Genomic DNA, 22,679 nt, shown 5'->3' with positions numbered 1-22,679 from the left:
ATGTTTAAAATTTTTGTGTCGTTACAATTACAATCATTTTTTTAATAAAAGTCTTCCTGATATACCCAGTCCAAGTGAAATCTCGTTCTTCATAGAGATATGAAGTAAACAAGCTGCATTCCTTAATATTATTTAACTAAATTGTTTTCTACTGATAACAACTACCCCACAAATTGACTTTGGTTTATTCAGCAAGAAAAAGCTCTTACTTTCCCAACTAAACCGGATAGTCCTTTGTCGTTAGAACTCAAAGATATCTTATCTTATTGTATAATCATAACTCTCACCTATCTGCTGAATTAATTAGCGGTAATAATTTTCTTGGTGATCGAGATTCTTTGTTGAACATCAACACTGCTATATCTTAAACTGATTTTCACTCTATCATGTTCTAATACATTGTTCAAGAATGCTAAAATTTATATTTCCTTTACTTCCTTCACTATATTTGAATATATTAGGTTGGCAAATATCTCCCTTCCGCCTTTTTGTTTTTTGAATTTCGCAGCTATGCATAAAGCGCTAAAGAACTTCTTTGAAATCTCTTGACATAACCTACAAAACGTGTAAACATGAAGTTCAATAACGCCGAAATTCGCGTTTTTTTAGTTTTCCTTGGTTAAAGGCAAGTCCGCTAGAGAAGCGTTCCGTGGGATTAATAGTGTTTTAAGGGATGGTACTCTATCACTTCGATCTGCTGAGGAATGGTTTCGACGATTCAGAGCGGGTGAAAACTATACCATGGATAAGCCAGCCGGCGGAAGTCCTGTGACGATGAATACCGATCAAATCATGGAAAACATCGAGTTAGACCGGCATGTGGCATCTCGTGACTTCGCCAAACCATTTTAAACCATCTGCAGGAGACTGGATACACAAAAAGGCTTGATGGTTGGGTGCCGCATGATTTGACGCAAAACAATCTTCTGGACCGAATCAACCCCTGCGATATGCTGCTGAAACGTAACGAACTCGACCCATTTTTGAAGCGGGTGGTGACTGGCGACGAAATATGGATCACATACCACAATATCAAGCGAAAGCGGTCGTGGACCAAGGCCGGGGAATCGTTCCAAACAGTGGCCAAGCCGGGATTGACGCCCCGGAAGATTTTGCTGTGTGTTTGGTGGGATTGGATGGGAATCATCCACTATGAGCTGCTCCCATATGGCCAGACGCTTAATTCTACCAACTACTGCGAATAACTGGACGGTTTGAGGCAGGCGATCGACCAGAAGGTTTAATCGCATCCACCATATAGCCCGGACATAGCGCCAAGTGATTACCACCTGTTCCTATCCATGGCTAACGCCCTTGTTGACGTAAAGTTGACCTCAAAAGAGGCTTGTGAAAAGTAGCTGTGTGCGATCTTCGCAAATAAATCCGATCACTGTAACACTTTTTATAAAGCATTGATTAAAGAGCAAAAACGCGTAACCCAACCTACCCTAACGCCAACCTAATATTATCTACAAACTTCTCGGACTCAGCTTTGTTATTTTATAAATGAGTGGAGAGAACTTCAAACTTTCTTTGAAATCAGTTACTTGTTTTTCTCGAATACAGGACTTTAAATACTTTATATGTATTGTGGACATTTTCAAATCTCTGAGCATATCAAATATTTGCCACTTTTTATCCCTTTCGTTCTGTTTTTTCGATGAATTTCCCTTATCGTTCACTTTGTTCCAAAAAGTTACACTTTTGGAGTGCTTAACACTTTGGATAGTTGTTATTACAATAAAGTCCTGAAGGAGATTAATGGCCGTTAAATAAGAATCATTTTGGTAAGTATTGTAGCCCCCCGTAGCGTGTTCGACTTATATGTGGTTGGTGTTTTCTTTTGCCTCTCTATAACAACGATAAAGGGTTAAGTAATATCAATCAATTACCGAAAGCCGTAAGCATTCTATTCTTTCTTCTACTTGATTCTAAATAATTCTCTCACAAAAGCCTTGTTAAATGTTATAGAACCTTTTATACATAGATAAAGCAACAGGTGTTGCTAAGAGAAGTACTATAATTTTATCATTTAAATTTTAGACTGCTAAAGGCACAAAGACTCAGTCACAAACGATTTAGAAGAAACGATTTTCATGTGAAAAGGCTTAAAATTGCAAAAGTTACTTAAGAAATTTAAATTTTGTCACTCGCTAGCTTATTGAAAATCTTCTAAATACTTTCATATCTAGCAAAAAATCGATAATTATATGCAAATCTCGTTCACTTGTACACTCAGTGGCGGAAAGGGCGTACGAGTTGACGTACGTAGCTGGTCTAGCGTTTAATCTACGGCAGCTGAATGAATAGATGACGTAGCAGATATAGTTGTAAGCCAACGCCAAGTGTATTGTGGAGAGACTTTGCCTAACAAAATAGATACACACGTCTATATAGTATGTATGTAAAAGCACATTTGCATATATATACTTAAACAAATTGCTATATGTACATATATACAATATATGTATGTGCTCGAAATTGTTATTATTGCATATGCTTTGTATTATTCCACCGCACTGCTTGTCCTAGCAGCACATAGCGAAACTACATGCAGACATTTACATTTGCATATATACATACGTACCGAATATATAAAGTATATATACGAATATATAAAGTTGGCAGAATGCAATTGTTGCTACATTAAAAATGTTAGCAACGTATAACAAAAGCCTCTGTGAATTCTAAGTCTCAGTGGCTCAGTATAATAATAACAACAACGACAGCTGTGACAATAATAGCAGCAACAACCATTCTAGGCTAGGCTGCGCTGTTTTACCGCTCAACCCTACCGCGCCCATACTCATACCTACATTGTACGTATGTACCTCAGCAAAGGGCTGAACAGTGCATTGCCGCAGCACTTCGCATAAAGTACGGATAGCATTGTCTGACCTGGATGGTTGCCATTTAGGTCAAAATGAAAATCATTGAAGTTTTCTACTTTTGCTCACACACACGCACACACATACACACATACACATACAAATGCGTTTATACGCACACATGCTCATATGCACGTGTCAGTTGTTGTAGTTGCCCGCTCGTCTGTCCATATGTCGAAGTGACATATGAAACTCAGTGCAATGGTTTGTGTAAAAATAAACAAAGAGCTGAGCGAAGAATGGCATGTATGAACGAGACCCACTGGGCGTATACGCAATACGGTTGTAACGAGATGAGCGCAGTGTGTCAGCAAAAAACCAAAGCAAAAAATCGACAACAACAACAACAGTATGTGCAACATAACTTTATGTCGGCTTGTCTTTAATGTACTTTTCTACAAAATGGGCAGATTTATTATATTGTAAAATAACTTATACAGCATGTACTTGTTGGTTTGATTGCTTTGCTTTGCTTTCTTCTCTCTGTGTTCCTCTTTTACATGTAATTTATTTTTGTATTTTTGCTTTGCAATTTTAATATTCATATCGAAGAATCTGTTTACAATGCCAATAAAAACACACTTTGTCGTGCAGAGCTATGAAAAACTGTAGCATGCACAGCATGTATTTCGCTGTAGATATCCAACATATCTATGTAAATATGTAGGTATGTGTGTGCGTGTGTACCTGCTTGTGTGAGAATGTACGCATACAAATAATATATTTAGTATTTCCAACGTGTAACATGATTTTAAGGGAATTTTTAAAAATTACTCATTGTTACATTCATGTTACACAGCTGAGCCGATTTTATAAGAATTTGTATTTTTATTGAGTATATGTAGAATATCTTTTGTAGTTGTATTTTCAAAATGCACATTTTTGATTTTTAGAATTTTAAACCTTGTCTTCGTCATTATGACACTCCTCACCTAACGATTTTTTGTTTTAGGAATGGAAAGGTAATTTGGCCTTCGAATTCAATGTTTTAGTTGATATTGTCTAATCTCTTGCGGTCGGCGACATACAGACACTTTCATAATTCGAGAGGCATTATTTATTCAACATATATTGTTCCAGCAGCAGAAAGTAAGAATGATTGAGATTGGTTGCCAATATAATTATATCCTCAATTATCGTGGTAAAGAAAGAAGTAGAGGACAGCAGATTGAAATATTTATCAAAACTGCGTGATCACCCAAACCCATTGGCTAATGCTTTAGGACATTCCTGCGATCAAACACGCCTAAAAAGAAGGGATTTGCCTGCGTACTAAAGAGCAACGTTTCACCAATACAGCCCAATCACTTGGTTGAGCTTGTCTAGTTTTTAAATAGATTTAAGATTTTATAACTTGTTGTTAGGCTTAAAAACAAGAAGATTCAATAAATAAGGAAATATTGAAAAAAAAAAATAATAATAATTATCGTCTGATAAAAAGTAGTAACTAATTTTTGAAACACTGATTTCAATTTAAAGTTTAATATATAATATTATATCTAATATATAAAAAGTTTTGGCATTTTTCGTTGTAATTTTATAACTCAAGAACAGGCTCACCGATCCAAACCAAATGTTTAGGCTTTGTTCGTACTATGTGAAGTGGCTTATGTGAAGTTTGCAAAAAAATCGGTGGAGCGGTTTTTCATTTATGCATATAAATATTCTTCTCCGTTAGGCTCGAGAACGGCTGAACCGATTTGGATAATTTAGTCTTGGAGATCTAGGGAAGGTTTTAAAGTTAGAATAATTAAATAACAATTATAATTACAAATACGACCTATATATGGGAGGGTAATCCCGCGATGGTTTGTTGAGTTGGGTGATCCGCGGTGATTTCACTGATCAGTGATGTGTTCCTTCTTCCTTCTAGGGTTGTTATTCTTATTAGAGTCATATTCCCTGGTTATGTTGGCGCTGTTGATCATTAATAATGGAATGATCAATGATGGAAACAGTGGACTATTTTCTCTTGATGCGCCCGGCGAAACTGGCAAAACGTTCCTGATATCATTGAATTTGGCAACAATACGAAAAGGCATTGCGTTGGCTCTCGCATCTAATAGAATTCCTGCAACGCTACTAGTTGGATGAACGGCGCATTCGGCACTGAATCTTCCGTTAAACATGCAAATCAATGAAACAACTGTTTGCAACGCAATCAGCTATGGCAAAAGTGTTGAAAAATTATTAACTGATAGGATGAGATGAGTGCTTTTCTCCAGAAGCACTTGACAGAACAATGAAAGATCTGTGGTCGTCGCTTTGTTGGTGTAATGATACTGTTAGCAGTCGATTTAAGATAAACACTTTCTGTTATTTCAAAATCAACAGCAACGGATGAATTGAACACATGTCTCAAGTCCGGTTGAATAGTTTGATATCAATTTCACCTGCTATTTGTCAAGTCACTTCAACGAAAGATGAAATCATCACGAATGTTTTTCCGAACATTAGCCAAAATAATCTCAACTACGATTGATTGAGTGTACGCGCAAATTTTTTTGACATTTTTCAAAGTCAGAAATACCGATGTTGATGACTTAAACTGTACGATTCAAAGTCAAATTGCGGTAGATTTGTGTTCATACAAATCGATCGATCATGAAGACAATGCTGTGAATTTCTAATTCCTTTGGATTTGCCTGTCATTTGCGTCTCAAAGTTGGATCTGTCATTACTATGGTTCACAATCTTCATGCGCCGAAATTGTGACGCAGCCATCGAATAATGTGATACGTGTGTTGGAAAATCATTATCTCTGTACATTTATGCACCGGAACAGAAAATTGTTTTTTATCACAGCGTTACATTGAAAAAAATTTAGAAAAATCGCAAATAAATATTTTCAACACAATATGTATAAATTCCACATTGTTTTCTTTTCAAAACAAATAATTTCGCGCAGGGCAGCGTCTGCGGGGTCAGCTAGTAATATATATAATGCACATTTTACACATTCTATATATATCTTATCTTGAAGGGATATGCATAGACTGAGGTTCTTATTTATTATTTTAAACGATAGTAGAATATGCTTCTTGTTTTTTAACCCTGTTTTTATTTCCGAGATCGAAATTGTTTTACAAAAACTAGACCCCTGATTAGATCACGTAACCTAATCACGAATTGCATCATAATAAATAAATATATACGAACACAGGAGGTATAGGTTTTCAGTAATAAAACTGAAACTATACTTTAGATAATATAATAAATTAGCAGTCATTTTTGGTGATACTATATATAGTTGTTCTTATAATATCCAAATTAATTGGTTTTGTAATCCCACATTATTATAAGTGAAGCTCATATATTTTTTTAACCTTTTCATGAGCTAAAACGGAATTTAAATTGCAAATATAATAAATACAAAGCAAAGCTCATCCATAAAACATGTTATTGCCTTTAAATTACATTAATTAACATTATTTGCTAATTTTTTTGCAAGCCGCTCTGGGATATCAAGCTTGGCCATAAAAGTTTAATGGTGCACAACAAATTTGCCCATATGATCACTTAAATGTTTAAAAAAAAATTAAATTTTTTTGGTGCTTTTTGCAATATGCACTGGTTTATTAGGGTCTGACTAGGGTAAACACATTTTCCAAAAATTTTGAAAAATAATAATTTGTTTAAAGTTGCTTAGTGGCATAGTTAATCAAGGATTCTACAAAAACTGCCTGTCTCAACAAAGAATTTTCGAAATTTCCTTCTAACATTAACTTTGGAGTTTCTGCAGCAAAATGAATCACCCTAAAATACATGCACACACAAATAGCTGAAGTTTTAAAAATATTTGTGTAAATGAAATGAAAGTCGGCCGAAATGTCAAATAACTGCCTGCCACATGTTTTATGCATCGAAAGTTATGGCATACACAAAATGAGTTTGTTTTAGGAAAACAACACATGCGTAAATATGTACGTACATATACACACATACACACAAACATTGACAAACACAAAATTTTTAATTACAAAAATAAAACATTATTGTTGCCAGTTTTAATAATAAAGACCAACAGAACAACTGTGACATTTTAAGCGTAATGGCTCACTGCCATACACACAAACACGCACACACAGACATACATAAGACACACACACAGCCAAGCAAATGTCGGTGTATGTAATTAATATTGTAATGGAGTTGCATTTTAATGTGAAACTTAGAGTGGCCATTTGGCTGAGCGAAGCTTTCACGACCCCCCGTTGTGGCTGTTTGTGGTTGGCATCCTATGATATCTACAGCGCTCAAAATAAAGCCTACTCACATTTATCAAAATGTCATTTATGCTTCGAATATATTTCTGCTTTAAATTATGTAAACTTTGCGAAATATTCGCCTTTAGCGCTTACCGAGTATATATACATTTCAGTTGAATGCACGCAAAACTCGTTCCACTCAGTTTTGTAGCTGCTGCTTCAAACGGTTTAATGGCAAAATGATGTACGCACGCAATCGGTCAATCAACCGTAGAAACTTTGCTGCATCTCTCAACACAACAGCTTGCTTATCTGTTTGTTAGCTCGTACAGTTTGCATACTCCTGCTTATTGCTCACTGTCGGGTTGACTCTTCAGCACCCACACAAATAAACACCACACATATACATACACAGATAAGATCTTATGTTCGCAGATATCGTACTACTTACCGCTGTCAACAGTCACAGACAGTTAGCACGTCTCTCTGTCTCCCACTTGTTGTCGGTGTGGGCGAGTTTTAATTACTTAATTTTTATGACATGCACATGTAAATTTTACAGTAAATAAATTTCAATGGACATTTTATGCTTTTGAAATTTGACATTATGTTACATTGCGTTATATGTTCCGTTATGTTAGCATTGTCTTCCTGTGGCCCCTTGCTGATTGGCCGGACGCTGTGCTGTGCTGGGCTATCAAATTTTATGACGCATACTTTATGTGGCACTGTAACAATGGCGCGTAAGTAGGGAGCACAGTTGCTGAGCGCATCAGCATCAGCGAAATGTGAAGCATAAAATTGTTTGTTGCAAGGGTGTAATGTACTTACAACTTATACAAAGAATAGTATATATAAATAAAATTAATTTAAATACTTTCGTGGGAATGTGATAAATGTTGAAGTACTGTAGCGCAATTTTAAGGTAAAATGAGACACTTAGTTCATAGGAAAATTAAGTTACTAACAATTTAAGATTTAATTTATATCTATATCTATATCTATATCTATATCTATATCTATATCTATATCTATATCTATATCTATATCTATATCTATATCTATATCTATATCTATATCTATATCTATATCTATATCTATATCTATATCTATATCTATATCTATATCTATATCTATATCTATATCTATATCTATATCTATATCTATATCTATATCTATATCTATATCTATATCTATATCTATATCTATATCTATATCTATATCTATATCTATATCTATATCTATATCTATATCTATATCTATATCTATATCTATATCTATATCTATATCTATATCTATATCTATATCTATATCTATATCTATATCTATACCTATATCTATATCTATATCTATATCTATATCTATATCTTTCACAATTGTAATAACGGCATTTGGATTATAAACTGAGATCTTTTTAAATATTATGGAACTCATAGACTGACAATTGATTTTTTTTATTTTAAATTTTTACAATCATTTACATATACTTTAACAGCAAATCTATCATATCATGCACTAAATAAGCCAAAAAGAATTTCATCCAATTCGAGACTCCCAAGCGAGTTCACTTGCTGTACCCCACCAGCTGTACTCTATATTACAACGCATTCGTGTATTGTTGACTTTGCTCGTATTTATGCAATTCTGATTGCATATACCAATCTCTAGTGTGCGTCCTCACTATATGCTCTTGTATGCTCTTCTCTTTGCAGTTACACCAAAGCACGGACCGCAAATCACCGGCGGCCAGCCGCGTTACCAAATTGATGACATTGTGCGCGTGAATTGTACATCGGCGCCGTCCAAGCCGGTGTGTCATCTCAGTTGGTTAATTAATGGTGTACATGCGAACCGGACATTCCTGCGGCCATACGATCCCATAATTGTCGGACGTGAGGGCTTGGAGGTGGCACGACTGGGTTTGGAATTTCGTGTGCGCAAAAAATTCTTCAAACATGGCGACATGAAATTGAAAGTGAGTTAATTAACATCTACTTGTGCATACATATTTACTTGTTTCATAATCATATACTACAATATACTATAAAGTGTGTGACAGTATCTATTTACAAATTGTATTTGTTGTATGCAGTTTATTTTTAATTGGTGACTTTCTGCTCGACAAGCAATATTAACTAGTGTACGTAGATATCGGAAATTGATACCACTGCTGGTTGCTATTAATTACAAAAATATTTCGCGTTTTAATGAGATAAGTATGCGCCCTCATAATTTGCAATTATGTTAATGTCATAAAGGTGTATTAAATGACTAAAATTAAATAATTTTAGTGCTGTTGCACTTGGAACATGATATAAAGTTAGTATTGATGGTTGGATAACTTCATTTCTGTCGTTTAAGTGAGAGTTAGTTATTTGTATACTCTCGCAACCAAAGTTGCTAAGAGAGTATTATAATTTTGTTCACATAACGGTTGTTTATATATATAAAAATTATCAGGAATGTTTGTACATATCTCGTAAACCAAAAAAACTATATAAACCGAACACTAAAATAGATGAAATCGGAATAACCAACGGGTGAATAATAACCACGCCCACCTCACAAACAAAGGTGCCGCTGAAAATTACTAAAAGCGTTAACTCACTAATGAAACACTTACTTTTACAGAAGAAATACCAGAATGAAGCTTCACTCAGATTTTTTAACAAAATAGAAAATGGGCGTGGCGTCACCCACTTATGGGTCAAAAACCATATCTCAGGAACTACTCGACAGATTTCAATGAAATTCGGTACATAATATCTTCTTGACACCCTGATGATACGTGTGGAAAATGGACACGGTCGAGTAGTTCCTTAGATATGGTTTTTGAAATCGGTTCACAACCACGACTACTTCCCCTACAACTCAATTTTGAATCTTATCACATATGGAACCAATGAAGATAGCGGAACAAACCTTTCCACATACACTGTATATGAACTGTGGCATCAATTGTGAAAAAATTGTCGAAATCGGACTATAACTTGTCAATGCCCCGGATATCGAATATGAAGAACTCAGTGCCTTACGGTAATTTTTCAACCAAAATATCGGTAAATCTCCCAAATATCTTAATTTAATCCAGGGGGAAATCTTTTTCTTCTAATAGTGCGTCTCTGTACCAGAAATGGTTAAAATCGGGTAATAACTGCCCCTAATTATAGAATTTTCAAAAATGCGATAGGCTTAATAGTGAGCATATAATATTGGATACAATGTATGTTCGAGGTGAAAATTAGTGAAATCGTTTCAGGAATTAGCTCAGCCCTCATATACTATATATGATGATTTTCGTTATTCTATTGGACTTTATGACGAATATATGGGTCAAATTGTGTTTTATCGTACTAAAACTATAGCAATAGTCGAATACTAATTTTGTTAACAAATGTATTAATAAAGGATATTAAAATGCGCAATAATGATAAATTTAGGTTTGCCAATAAGTTCGTATATATCTTCTTCTTCTTCTTGACTGGCGTAGACACCGCTTACGTGGTTATAGCCGTGTCCACAACAGCGCGCCACGCATCTCACCTTTTGGCAGTTTGGCGCCAATTGGTAATACCAAGTGAAGACAGGTCCTTCTCCACCTGGTCCTTCCAACGGAGTGGAGGTCTCCTCTTCCTCGGCTTCCACCAGCGGGTACTGCATCGAAAACTTTCAGAGCTGGGGCGCTTTCGTCCATTCGAACAACATGACCTAGCCAGCGTAGCCGCTGTCTTTTAATTCGCTGGGCTATGTTTATGTCGTCGAATAACAAATACAGCTCATCATTCCATCTTCTGCGGTATTCGCCGTTGCCAATGTTAAAGGGACTATAAATCTTCCGCAAAACCTTTCTCACGAAAACTCCTAGTGCCGTCTCATCTGGCATTGTCACCGCCCACGCTTCTGCACCATAACGTAGGACAGGAATGTTGACGGACTTGTAGAGTTTAGTGTTTGTTCGTCGAGAGAGGACTATACTTTTCAATTACCTACTCAGTCCATTGTAGCACCTGTAGGCAATAGTGATTCTGCGTTGGATTTCAAGGCTGACATTATTATCGGTGTTGATGCTGGTTCCTATGTATACGAAATTATCTACAACTTCAAAGTTATGACTGTCAACAGTGACGTGGGAGCCAAGACGGGAATGCGCTGACTGTTTGTTTGATGACAGGAGATATTTTGTCTTGTCCTCGTTCACCACCAGACCCATTCGCTTCGCTTCCCTATCCAGGTCACGTTCGCAGTCATGAACATATTCTATCGTATATATAGCTAGGTATATTCATCGTAGTAAGAAAATTTCATGTATCAAGAATGACAGTGAATGAAGTGAATATTAAAACTAATACTTTTGTGCTAATAATTTTTTTTAATGTGTCCAATAAGGAGACTGAAACGTGATAAGTCTTCTCGGTGGTCTCAGTATTTTAAATTTTAATTTAGTAGATTACTATCAAGTCTAATGGCAAAAACTTTATTCATATCAGCCACTTTTCAAAGAATCTTTCTTTATTTATTTTCTTTAAATTTTTTGTCTTTAGTCACTCCAGACTCTGACCTGAGATAAAGATATTATAACAATTTTAATAATCTAAGTAGATTAGCCTTCACTGCAGTGCTGGTATACATACAAGTTATTGTCAATGTTTTTGAGTTTCGATTAAAATTACATTTCAAAGACCTGTCCTAAAAAGCGATTTTCATTTTCCATTCCATTTTAGAGGCATACTTTTATCTTATACTTAGTTCAAGTTCAGCTATGAACTTATTGTATATTATTGCTTCGTATTAATGAAGTCAAGAACATATTTTATTAAAAATAATTCCAGTTTAAGAAGTTGCCCTACTATACTTGCGCAATATTAAAGCAGAACTTGAATTTTAATACTCCTAAGTAACATAATTATATATCTTCATATGAACGCATATATAATACATACATACATGCACATAAATGAAGCTACATTCACTCACTGACGCCCAAATAACAATCGCGCTACAAACGCAAAACAATCACAGACTTATAGACCGTGCTATCTACCGAGTGTGTACTGTTTATATGAACATACACAAAATGCATTCACATACACAAACGCATACAAATGGGTGGAGAGTGTGACCAAAGCGTCAGTTTGCTGTTAAAGCGCACAGCGCGTATTTGTATTTGTATTGCGGTTGCCCGCACGCTTCGCGGCAATTGTGTTAACAGGATTCTGTGAGTCATTAAAGTGCGTGGCAAATCCCAGCGTACACATATATGTCAGAGGTGCATACATATACTGTATGAATGTGCCGGTCAACATGGCGTATACGCAACACTTACTTATGCCAGCGCACTAGGCATATAAATGGTGTGTCTGTGTGTATGTTTGTGTTTGGTTTTGGAGATGCTTGCAATGTTTACACTGAGAGTTTTCTTTTATTACTTTCCACTTGTTTGCTATAGCAATAAAAGTGGGACACTGAAATGTGCAAGTATATAAAAGGAAATTTGTGAATGCCACGAATGAATGTATGCCAGTTTATATTATGTCTGTATGTTGGCAGATGTTTGTGTAACTTAGTAGCTGTCGAAATAAAGAAATTTATTTTCGCAACTTTGTTTAGTGGCCATGTTAGATAAGTAAATATCAACAAGGGAACGAATGCACCACAGTATTAAGGATATACGAATGTATGTATTGGACCAGAAAGATATTAGTGCGCGATTGTGTAGGCGTAATTGAATTATATTATATTTTCCACAACCTTCTATTTACTCAATTGATTAAATAATTGTGTACTTGCGCTATGTGTATTGCTCTTTCTAGTGTGTGGCAAAAATATCATCGGTCTATTGGCAGAGCAATGAGGAGAGCGTGGCAAATGAGAAGCACCAGAAGATACCCGTACTGGAGTCTCGCGAAACCGTGGTGGCAAAGTCACGATTGCGTGATAAGGCATTAGAAGGTGGGTACTACTACATATGCTATATATAATTTCTATTTTTAACTAATTAACGGTGTTGCATTTCACATTTCTTTCAATTTCCATTTAAATGCATGCTTATTCTGTCACCAATTACTTATTACTTTACGGTTTTTCCATTACAGATAATCAACTTAAAGATGCCGGCACATCATCAGCAGCCACATCATCAGCGGCAGCAGCATTCTTGCCATTAGCGGCACGTAATTCGATACTTTTGCATATCACACCCACACTACTGCTGCTCGCGCTGCCCGACTTAGCAGCCATGCTGCCACTATTAATAGCATTTCTGTGTCAATATTGGCAATTTAATATTTATGTGCGCCAGCAAGGCTATCGATTGCCGGCATGGCACGGCAGCGGCTGCTGCAGCTACTGGCGTTGGTCGTACAGCTTTCGAACTGTTGGCAGATGACAATTAGCTGTGGCATATTAAATATGAACGCCGGCAATGACAATTGCAATAGGAGCGGCAGCAGCGGCAGCAGTAGAGTGATGGCGACGCGGCGATTGCTCGGTCATCGTCGTTGATTAGTATAAATTGTTGCAGATTAATAGAATTTTTTTCGTTGTCAATTAATTGTTGATGGGTTCATCTCTAGCTGGGTATAGCATTGCGCTGGCACTGTAAGCGCTTGATAGCTATGTGTGTGTGTGTGCGCGAACGTGAGTAGGTAAGAGCGGACAAAAAAAGGTAAAAGTGAGCTGAAAGGGAAACATTTGTGACTGTTATTGACTTAGTTGTAATAGCGTATAAGAAAAACTAGAATTAAGCAGTTGTGGCATTGAAACCGGGTTAGCTGAGGCTTTCTGATGGCAAATATTTAATTTTCAACATGAAACTTAGAGTAATGGAAACATATCTGAAAGAGCTGAGGCTAGCTAATTAACAGCTTTTAATTTTCTATTTAGAGCTGATAATGATCGAAACATATCTGGAAACAATTATTTTTAGAGAGATGAAAAATGAAAGTTTCAAGATTCAGTTAAGTAGATTTTCGTATATTAATTTCTAAATTTTTTTATTATTTTCGAAATTCACTTTTTCATTTAAACCAAGAATTAATTCCACATATTAAATGAAATGTCAAAAAGCTCCCGTAGTATTGCTGGAGAAATTTCGCTAATGTTGGGCAGAAGATATAAAATATTAAGCTCTAATTTATAATTTTATACTTCAAATTCTTTATTATATAGAAAGTATTGAGATGGTGCCAAGTATTCTTCAATTTTTTTCTATATATCTTTCCTTATTTTTATTTCTAAACCGCAAATGTTTCGATCTCTACTATATAGACAATTTAATGTATATATAACTACATATCTGACAACTCATGCATATTTATATAAATAGTGCAATCATTGTATGTACATACACTTGACTTACTTTAAAAGTACAAAATTTTATCAGTGTAAAGCATGAAAAGCTATTTTAGTTTAAGTGTTAAAATATGAAAATTAAATGCGCCTTTGTGGTCGAAAGTAAAGCAAAGCAAAACCAAACAACTATGTCATTTATTAGAAATTATGAGCAATTTGTGAAATGTAAATAGCAACATTTATTATTTAGCTGAAATTAGTTTTAAGTGAAGCTTGAAAACAGTGAATATTAAATATGTATGTATATATGGATTGCGTCTAAACGCTATACAATAAAATACCCGAGCATATGTGTGTAAACGCTGAAGCAGAGCTTGCTGCCGACATTGCAGCGTTAGGCGCCGAGCCAAATCGGAAAGATAGATAGATTAATGACCAAAGTATGATGTGTGCGTTACTTCAAGTCTTTTGATTTACTAAAGTACATATATAAATCTAAATAATTTTATATGATTTTATGAAATGGACATATAACTCAATGTTGCTCTGATTTTGAATTTTTAAACATTTATACCAAATTATCTATTTGCTATAAAAAATTGTGACAATTTCTTTAAATATATTTCTTACTAATTACATTTACAATTGATTTTTGTTCAATGAATATTTATTTAAACATTTTCTTTCTTGTTAGCTGTAAATATTTACATATTAAAGTCCAGTATAACTAACTAATAGTATAAACCTAAAAAGATATGCATAAGAATTCCACATTCAAATATCGCCAGACATACAGCACCCTACTAGATTTAACTGAAATTTACTTATTAGCTCTAAACTAGCATAATTTAATTTATTAAGAGGCGTATTGTAAGTAAAATTAGCGCATAATAGTTAAACTAATAGTAATGTACTGAAATTTACTTGAAATCAATAAAATTTCAAAATCTTAAACCATAACAGTTCTTTATGTTTAAAGCGTACACAAAAAGTGAATGGATTAGGCTATGGTAAGTAATTGTAAAATGCTAGATTCGTAAAATATCTATCAAACTATTAACGGAAAAACAATGGTCTTTACTTAGCCAAACATTGAAAAATAGCGAAACGAACAAAACACTGGCATGCATGGTATAAACTGGTATAATGTGATAGAAAAAGTCGAAGCATTTTATACCAATTAAATTTTCACTATATTTCTTTAGTTTTTCACAACAAAGATAAATCTCCTCAAAGTATATTATTTTATATTTCTATAGCTTTACACATCCTGAACACTAAACAAATGTGAAAATCATTACTTTTAGGTATAATCCAGCAACTCATATTAAATACGTTCACTTTAGACTGTAACATTTCTTAACGGCCTTTAACTACTTTTAGAAAACTGTTGAAAACTGTTGTCACTGAGCTCCTAATTTTAAAGGTTAATTTCAATTTTAATATTCCCATTAGACACCATGCATCTCTGACCTCTAAAAATTGTAAAGTAAAAACTCATGTTGAATTATATGTATTATTTATGTATATATAATTTTATTGCTCTACATATGCAAAGATGTATACCTACGTCTATATGACATATATATCCACTGACTCAACTCACATGAGTACAAAAATTATACATTAAACTTATATTTGACGGTGTGCATAAGACAACATTAGTGTATAGAGGATATACACTGTATCCTTTATTTACCAACTGACGCGTTTTGGCCGCATTCACTCGTTGCGTCTTCAGCCAACAAAAGCAAAGTCTAAGAAAAAGTAAACATAATATAAGTAATACAGTGGCGGCCTACTAAACTTTTATATACATAAACTATATATATTTCATATTAACTGCGGGTGTCCTTGTGGTTCTGTTGAGATATGTGTACTTTGTGGCATGTGCTTCCTTTACATACACATATGAATTTACTTACTTGTATGTTAAGGTATATGAGTAACTAGAAGTAGTAGATGTAGCGTAGCATAAACGATTTTTTTCTTCTTGGCATTTTATTTCCACCTAATTTATTTTGTCATATACTGTATATATTTTTCGCACATAAATATTGTGTACAAACATAATAAATATATACAATATTAACATTTACTCTTAAAGAATCCTGCATTACATCATAATAATATGGTTTTATTAAATTAGTAGTTAATTTAAGAGGTATGTAATTAAAGTCACTTGACAGATACTATAATCCAAATAAAACATCATAATTTCGGACTATTATTTGACGGTATTAATCGAAAATTTAGTATTATTATAGCAATTTTTACCAAATTGTCTTAAGATTTTTTTCTTGGACTGGAAACTACCAATTAGTAATTACATATTTGTATGTATTATACATTGACTCACGAAAGCGATCTCGCTTTCAATAGGTACACAATCGATTATAAAAAGATAATACATGTTTTGATGTTTTTTAAGTTTTCATCTTTAGTTATAAAGGTATAATAATCAAGAATTAGACACAAGTAATTGTAAAATCTGTCAGTGTGATCAATTTTTCGACTTAATATAAACATGGTTAAAAAGTGGCCTTGATTCTTCTTGGCATACTACTACAGAAATTTGCCCATGTTTCTGACGAAATAGAATCCCACACCTACTGTGGGCTGATTTCGCCTGCGACCGATTTTTTCAATATACCCAATAGGTGCTCGATTGGGTTTAAGTACGGAGAATGTGGAGGCCAATCTAACATGCTAATGTTATTGTCCTGGAACCCTTTGCGAGTTGCCCTTACTATGTGTTACAGATCATTTTCCGGTTGGAAGAGAATATGCATCCTCACATCATAATGAAGCCTTCTCCAAACTTCAGTATAGGCTTATGCGTGGTGTGTTTCTCATTTCGCTCCACTGCCATTTAAAGTCCTTTCGCGCCCATCCGATCCGAAACGATGATTTTTGGTTCATATTGGTAACAAATCTGCAAAATATTTTTGGGTATGCAGGGTTGTTATTATTAATATATACGATAGATATTTTAGGCTAAGAGTAAATATTTATAAGTGCATTTTACTATTTTTATCAGTAAATTCTATACATTTGAGTTTAACTGACCGAAATGTTTATTTTAATAGTCAGTAGCATTGTGCTTATATTTTAAAACTAAATAAAGCCGCTTAATCAGAGAATTAACTGATGGCTTTAGAATAATTATGGAAATATTGGCAAATTCTTGCCCTATGGCCAATTTAAGGTGAGCTACTGTCTACAACTGCTTTCAGTTTTGGAAAACAGGAGCAGAGAGAATCCCACAGAGATCCTACATAGGATTTAGGTTGGAACTCAATGCTCCACTTTGTTACACGGGAATTTTCCGGTCGGTCCTGCTGATATGTCCAGTTATATGCCATAAATATTGCCAGCAAAGTTTTTAACTCGCTGTCCAAACTGTCTACATAAATATTAGATTTCATAAGAAAACAAGGTACCGCTGCCAAAACATCGTTTGTCATATTTCTTGCAATGATCTGGGCTGACCAAATCTTATTTTTTTTTGGTCCTTATTTGACCGCTGCTTATCGAGTCCGCAACTACTAGCCGTCGAATTATCCGATCATCAATCAGTATGACAGATCAGCTAGACTGATTTTACACGTATAAATATTTACTATGCAATACCCAATTCAAAAGCACATTCTTAATGTAACGGTACAGCGAAGGAGAAAAAAAATTTGTTGTACACCTCATCGTATACGTAACCAACTTTATATTACCTTTTTTATGTATTAGAGACTGAGAAAACTGAATACATCTCAGTTTGAATTTAGTCTAACATAAATTAGCAGCATATCATAAGAAAGTTCTGTATAGTTTGATTGGTATGTATTAAACTGCTGCACAAGTACACTTCCATTTTTTAGGCTTGAAATGCAATGCAATTCTGACATTGCCTTTCTTGCCTATCGAAAAAGCAATGAGTGCAGCATGCACTCGTTGTTAAATACTCGTTCTCTGTAGAGAAAATATGTTCATGCAAGCAAATAATGCATGTAAAGTACAGTTAAATATAATACATTAAATTTCTTAAATTTAATTTTTTTATAAAGTAATGTATATTTTATTTTAAAAATAACAACATCATGCGTTGACATGTATTAGGGAAATGTTTTTTTGCACTCGTTGTCATAGGCTTGATTTTCACAGCCTTTCATTGTCATTGCGTTTCGTGCCTTCTCCGACAGTAAGGTTTTGAAACAACAATCCTTGTTGAGAAAAATGTCATGCAAGCATTTGCTTTTGCTGCTCTGTTGTTGATTTGAATTGTTCGCTGAGAGCAAAACATTGTTCCACATAAACTAGAGATTATTAGACTTCTGTCTGAAAAATATATAGATGTAAATCTAATATCAGAAACTCATGTGACAAACAAAAATAACTTCAATATTCCCGGATTTAGACACTATGTTACAAATCACCCGGATGGAAAAGCGCACGGTGGAACGGCAGTGTTGGTTAGAAATCGGCTTAACCACTATGCTCTAGAATATCAGATCTGCAGCAAAGTTACAAGCAACAACAATAACATTAAAAAATCGGGGTTGTGATTTAAATCTAATCTATCTATATACTGTCCACCTCGTTTTAAAATTACAGATGGTGAATTTAAAGACTTTTTTGGAACGCTAGGTCATAGATTCCTAGCAGGTGGAGATTACAATGCAAAACACATGTACTGAAGCTCACATCTAATTAACCCTAAAGTAAGACAGCTGTACAACACAATTATGAATAAGCACAATAATCTTGATATAATATCTCCTGGCAAGCCGACATATTGGCCCAGTGATCGTAACAAAATACCAGATCTAATTGATTTCGCAGTAATCAAAAATATAGATAGATCGCTTGTGACAGCTGATACACGTACATACTTATCTTCTGATCATTCACCTGTACTAATAAAGTTGTGTGAAGAACCCATATTCGTTGAGCCACAGGTGGGTCTAACATCTCACAAAACGAACTGGTTGAAATATAAGAAATACGTGAGTATTTCATGCGATTTTAAGTTTTGGATACTATCCGATTTCATGGAAAAAGCCTGATAGATAAACCTGGGAAAGACCTGACACAGCCGTCTTCATACAGACCAATCAGTCTTCTACCCTGTATTTCTAAAATATTTGAAAAGGTGTTACTATCAAAGATGTCTCCTTTCCTCCACGAAAATAATGTAATACCAGCGCATCAATTCGGGTTTCGTGCAAAACATAGCACGATAGAGCAAGTAAATAGAATAACTAACGAAATAAGAAAATCATTTGAGCACAGAGAGTACTGTTCAGCTATATTTCTAGATGTTGCTCAGGCATTTGATAAGGTGTAGCATGAAGGGCTTTTATGTAAGTATAAAAACATTCTACCTTTAGAATTGTATAAAATATTGGAGTCTTATTAAAATAATAGACAATTTATGGTTAAAGTAGGAGATTTCATATCTGATGAACGACAAATAAGGGCTGGTGTACCACAAGGCCTGAGATATGGTTGTTGGCCCATAAGTGGGCGACGCCACGCCCATTTTCCATTTTGTAAAAAAATCTGAGTGCAGCTTTCACCTGCCATCTCTTATATGAAATTTAGTGTTTCTGACGTTTTTCTTTAGTGAGTTAACCCACTTTTAGTAATTTTCAACCTAACTTTTGTATGGGAGGTGGGCGTGGTTATGATCCGATTTCTTTCATTTTTGGCCTGTATTAGAAAGTGGCTAAAAAAAACGACAGCAGAAAGTTTGGTTTATATAGCTCTATTGGTTTGCGAGATATGTACAAAAAACTTAGTAGGGGGCGGGGCCACGCCCACTTCCCCAAAAAAATTACATCCGAATATGCCCCTTCATAGAGCGACCCTTCATACCAAATTTTATTTCCATAGCTTTATTTATGGCTTAGTTATGGCGCTTTATGTGTTTTCGGTTTTCGCCATTTTGTGGGCGTGGCAGTGGTCCGATGTTGCTCATTTTCGAAAGCAACCTTCCTATGGTGCCAAGAAATAAGTGTGTCAAGTTTCATCAAGATATCTTAATTTTTACTCAAGTTACAGCTTGCACAGACGGACGGACGGACGGACAGACAGACATTCGGATTTGAACTCCACTCTTCACCCTGATCACTTTGGTATATATAACCCTATATCTAACTCGTTTAGTTTTGGGTGTTACAAACAACCGTTATGTGAACAAAACTATAATACTCTCTTTAGCAACATTTGTTGCGATAGTATAAAAAAATGAACGAATGACTTCAAACAAGGAGTAAGCCTGCTTGTGCAGCAGTTTGTATGTATTAAACATAGCTTAATTTTGTTTTCATAAAATGAAGCAATATCAGCATGGAATTTTGAAGTCCTCAAATTATCCTCAATAACTCAATAAAGAAGTATAGCTACGAATTCATAAGTGCATACAAATGTGCATCCAATATATGTGTGATCTCTTATGAAAGATAATCTCTTTACTGAGCACTTTGGCGTTGTAACTAACATTACATTACCTTTTTTATGCAGTGAGATCTGAGAATTTGGAACTCAATATCATTCTAACTTAATTGACTAAAAAATTGTGTGTGAAATAATTTAAAATCCGTATCGGTTAGATTAACCTAGGTTACACGACTGATTCATAAGACAGATATCACATTTCAATAATTAATGGAAAGTTCTCGCTTTGTCAAAAATGTAATAATAAAGTCATCAATCACATTCTAGAGTGTTTTATTTTAATTTTTTTCAGTTTTTGAACCCATGATATCCAAGATGTTCTTAAATAAGTAGCAATTACGGGAATGATGGCACCTTATATTAATACGACAAGAATTTTAGTCCCAGCATGTGGATCCAATGATGATTGACCAATGACCGCTTTGAACAAATATAATAGAGAAATGACGAAGCAAATCCTAGTCGAGATAATTGCGTGGCATATTGTGATATACCATTGATCCAAAAGACCAAATGCTAAAGATTAAGTTAACTCGTCAGACTACATGTAAGTAAGTCAGCCGTAATAAAGCAGCAGAAGTTTTCCACACTGCCAGTCTGTTGTTATTAAAATTAAGCAAGCTCATCAGCTCTGTACTGCTTTACTTCAACTATAGCCAAACATTCAATATCGATCCACATCATAATTATTTAGCTCTATCATTTGCCAATTAGAATTTATTTTATTCAATATCAAATTTTTAAATAGTTTATATAAAAAATACATAACCTCCAAATCTACAATAGATTTCTATGAAAATTACATACATCCTTAATAATATTCAAATTAGATAGAAAACGACATGTCATGTGTGCCGAACGCTTTTCGAAAATATTATATGTAACGGCCTGCGCATATAGGATCCACTTATCTATTATTTGTAATTAGTGTGGCATTAATATGCCACAAAATCGATCTAATGCCTTTGCCTGTATAATCACACCAGCACAACTGCATACCTTATTTAAAATGAGCGCACAAAGCCTTATTACACGTAAATATTTTATCAATTAGCCTCTCATTTATCCACGCTGCATTGGTGTTTTAATTATAGATAATTAGTTAGTTATCACCACATGTCTATATGTGCGCTACACCACATAGAAAATATATGCGGACAGACGAACCGAGCAGCGCAGGCGTGTAAGTTTTGTTAGCTTAATAACCAACTTGACGCCGACATTAACAGCATGCGATATTTATTTTATGCACACAGACAAATGCTAATTTACCAAACTCCATAATAATAATAATGTGCTGCAATGCATTTTAAATATCGAAAAGGATTTACGACACTGCTGTGCGTTTGTAATTATATACAAGACCTATATACTATAATATTATATGCGGACATATGTGTTAGTGTGTGGTTCGTTGGATTTGTGTATTTATGCGGCCACTTAAGCGCAATATGGCATAGAAAATTGTTGCGGCAAATCGGCGGAAAAACGCGTTTTTATTTGTGCTGTTATTAGCAATTATGGAGGTCTATGCGCGTCACAGCCTCATTGTTAGTCGGAATTAATGAACTTTGCGAATGAAACGTCTAATTTAGGGTTGCGCCAGCGCTAGGTTTGTATCGGCAGTGCTGTTTGTTTTGGCATACGGAAAATGAGTAAAGTGGAAAAAGTAGAGAGTGTGCAGTATATATACAATCGCTATAAATTTAGCTTTTTAATAACGTAAATATGTTTTTATATTCGTTAATGTTAAATACCAAACTTAAAACCATTTTTAGTAGGAAAGAAGGAGTGAAGTAAGGAGAGATTTCAAATTTCAAAATTTGAAACAAAATTTTTT

The 22,679-nt window shown here is 34.6% G+C and overlaps 1 protein-coding gene across 1 annotated transcript in view; it reads left to right on the top strand.

Moving 5' to 3' along the window:
• Positions 1-13,661, top strand: part of LOC105216917 (uncharacterized) — a 44,849-nt gene extending 31,188 nt beyond the window's left edge. Inside the window, exons 5-7 of the mRNA XM_011191670.3 lie at positions 8,809-9,071; positions 12,907-13,045; positions 13,189-13,661. Of these exons, the coding sequence (XP_011189972.1) occupies positions 8,809-9,071; positions 12,907-13,045; positions 13,189-13,481 (695 nt within the window). The 3' untranslated portion in view covers positions 13,482-13,661. The remainder of the gene's footprint in view (positions 1-8,808; positions 9,072-12,906; positions 13,046-13,188) is intronic.
• The last annotated feature ends 9,018 nt before the right edge of the window (positions 13,662-22,679 follow it).

The sequence above is a fragment of the Zeugodacus cucurbitae genome, chromosome 3, assembly GCF_028554725.1.
Source record: "Zeugodacus cucurbitae isolate PBARC_wt_2022May chromosome 3, idZeuCucr1.2, whole genome shotgun sequence".
NCBI lineage: Eukaryota > Metazoa > Arthropoda > Insecta > Diptera > Tephritidae > Zeugodacus > Zeugodacus cucurbitae.
Note: the sequence above shows the minus strand (reverse complement) of the source record. Positions and strands in the feature narration are given on the sequence as shown.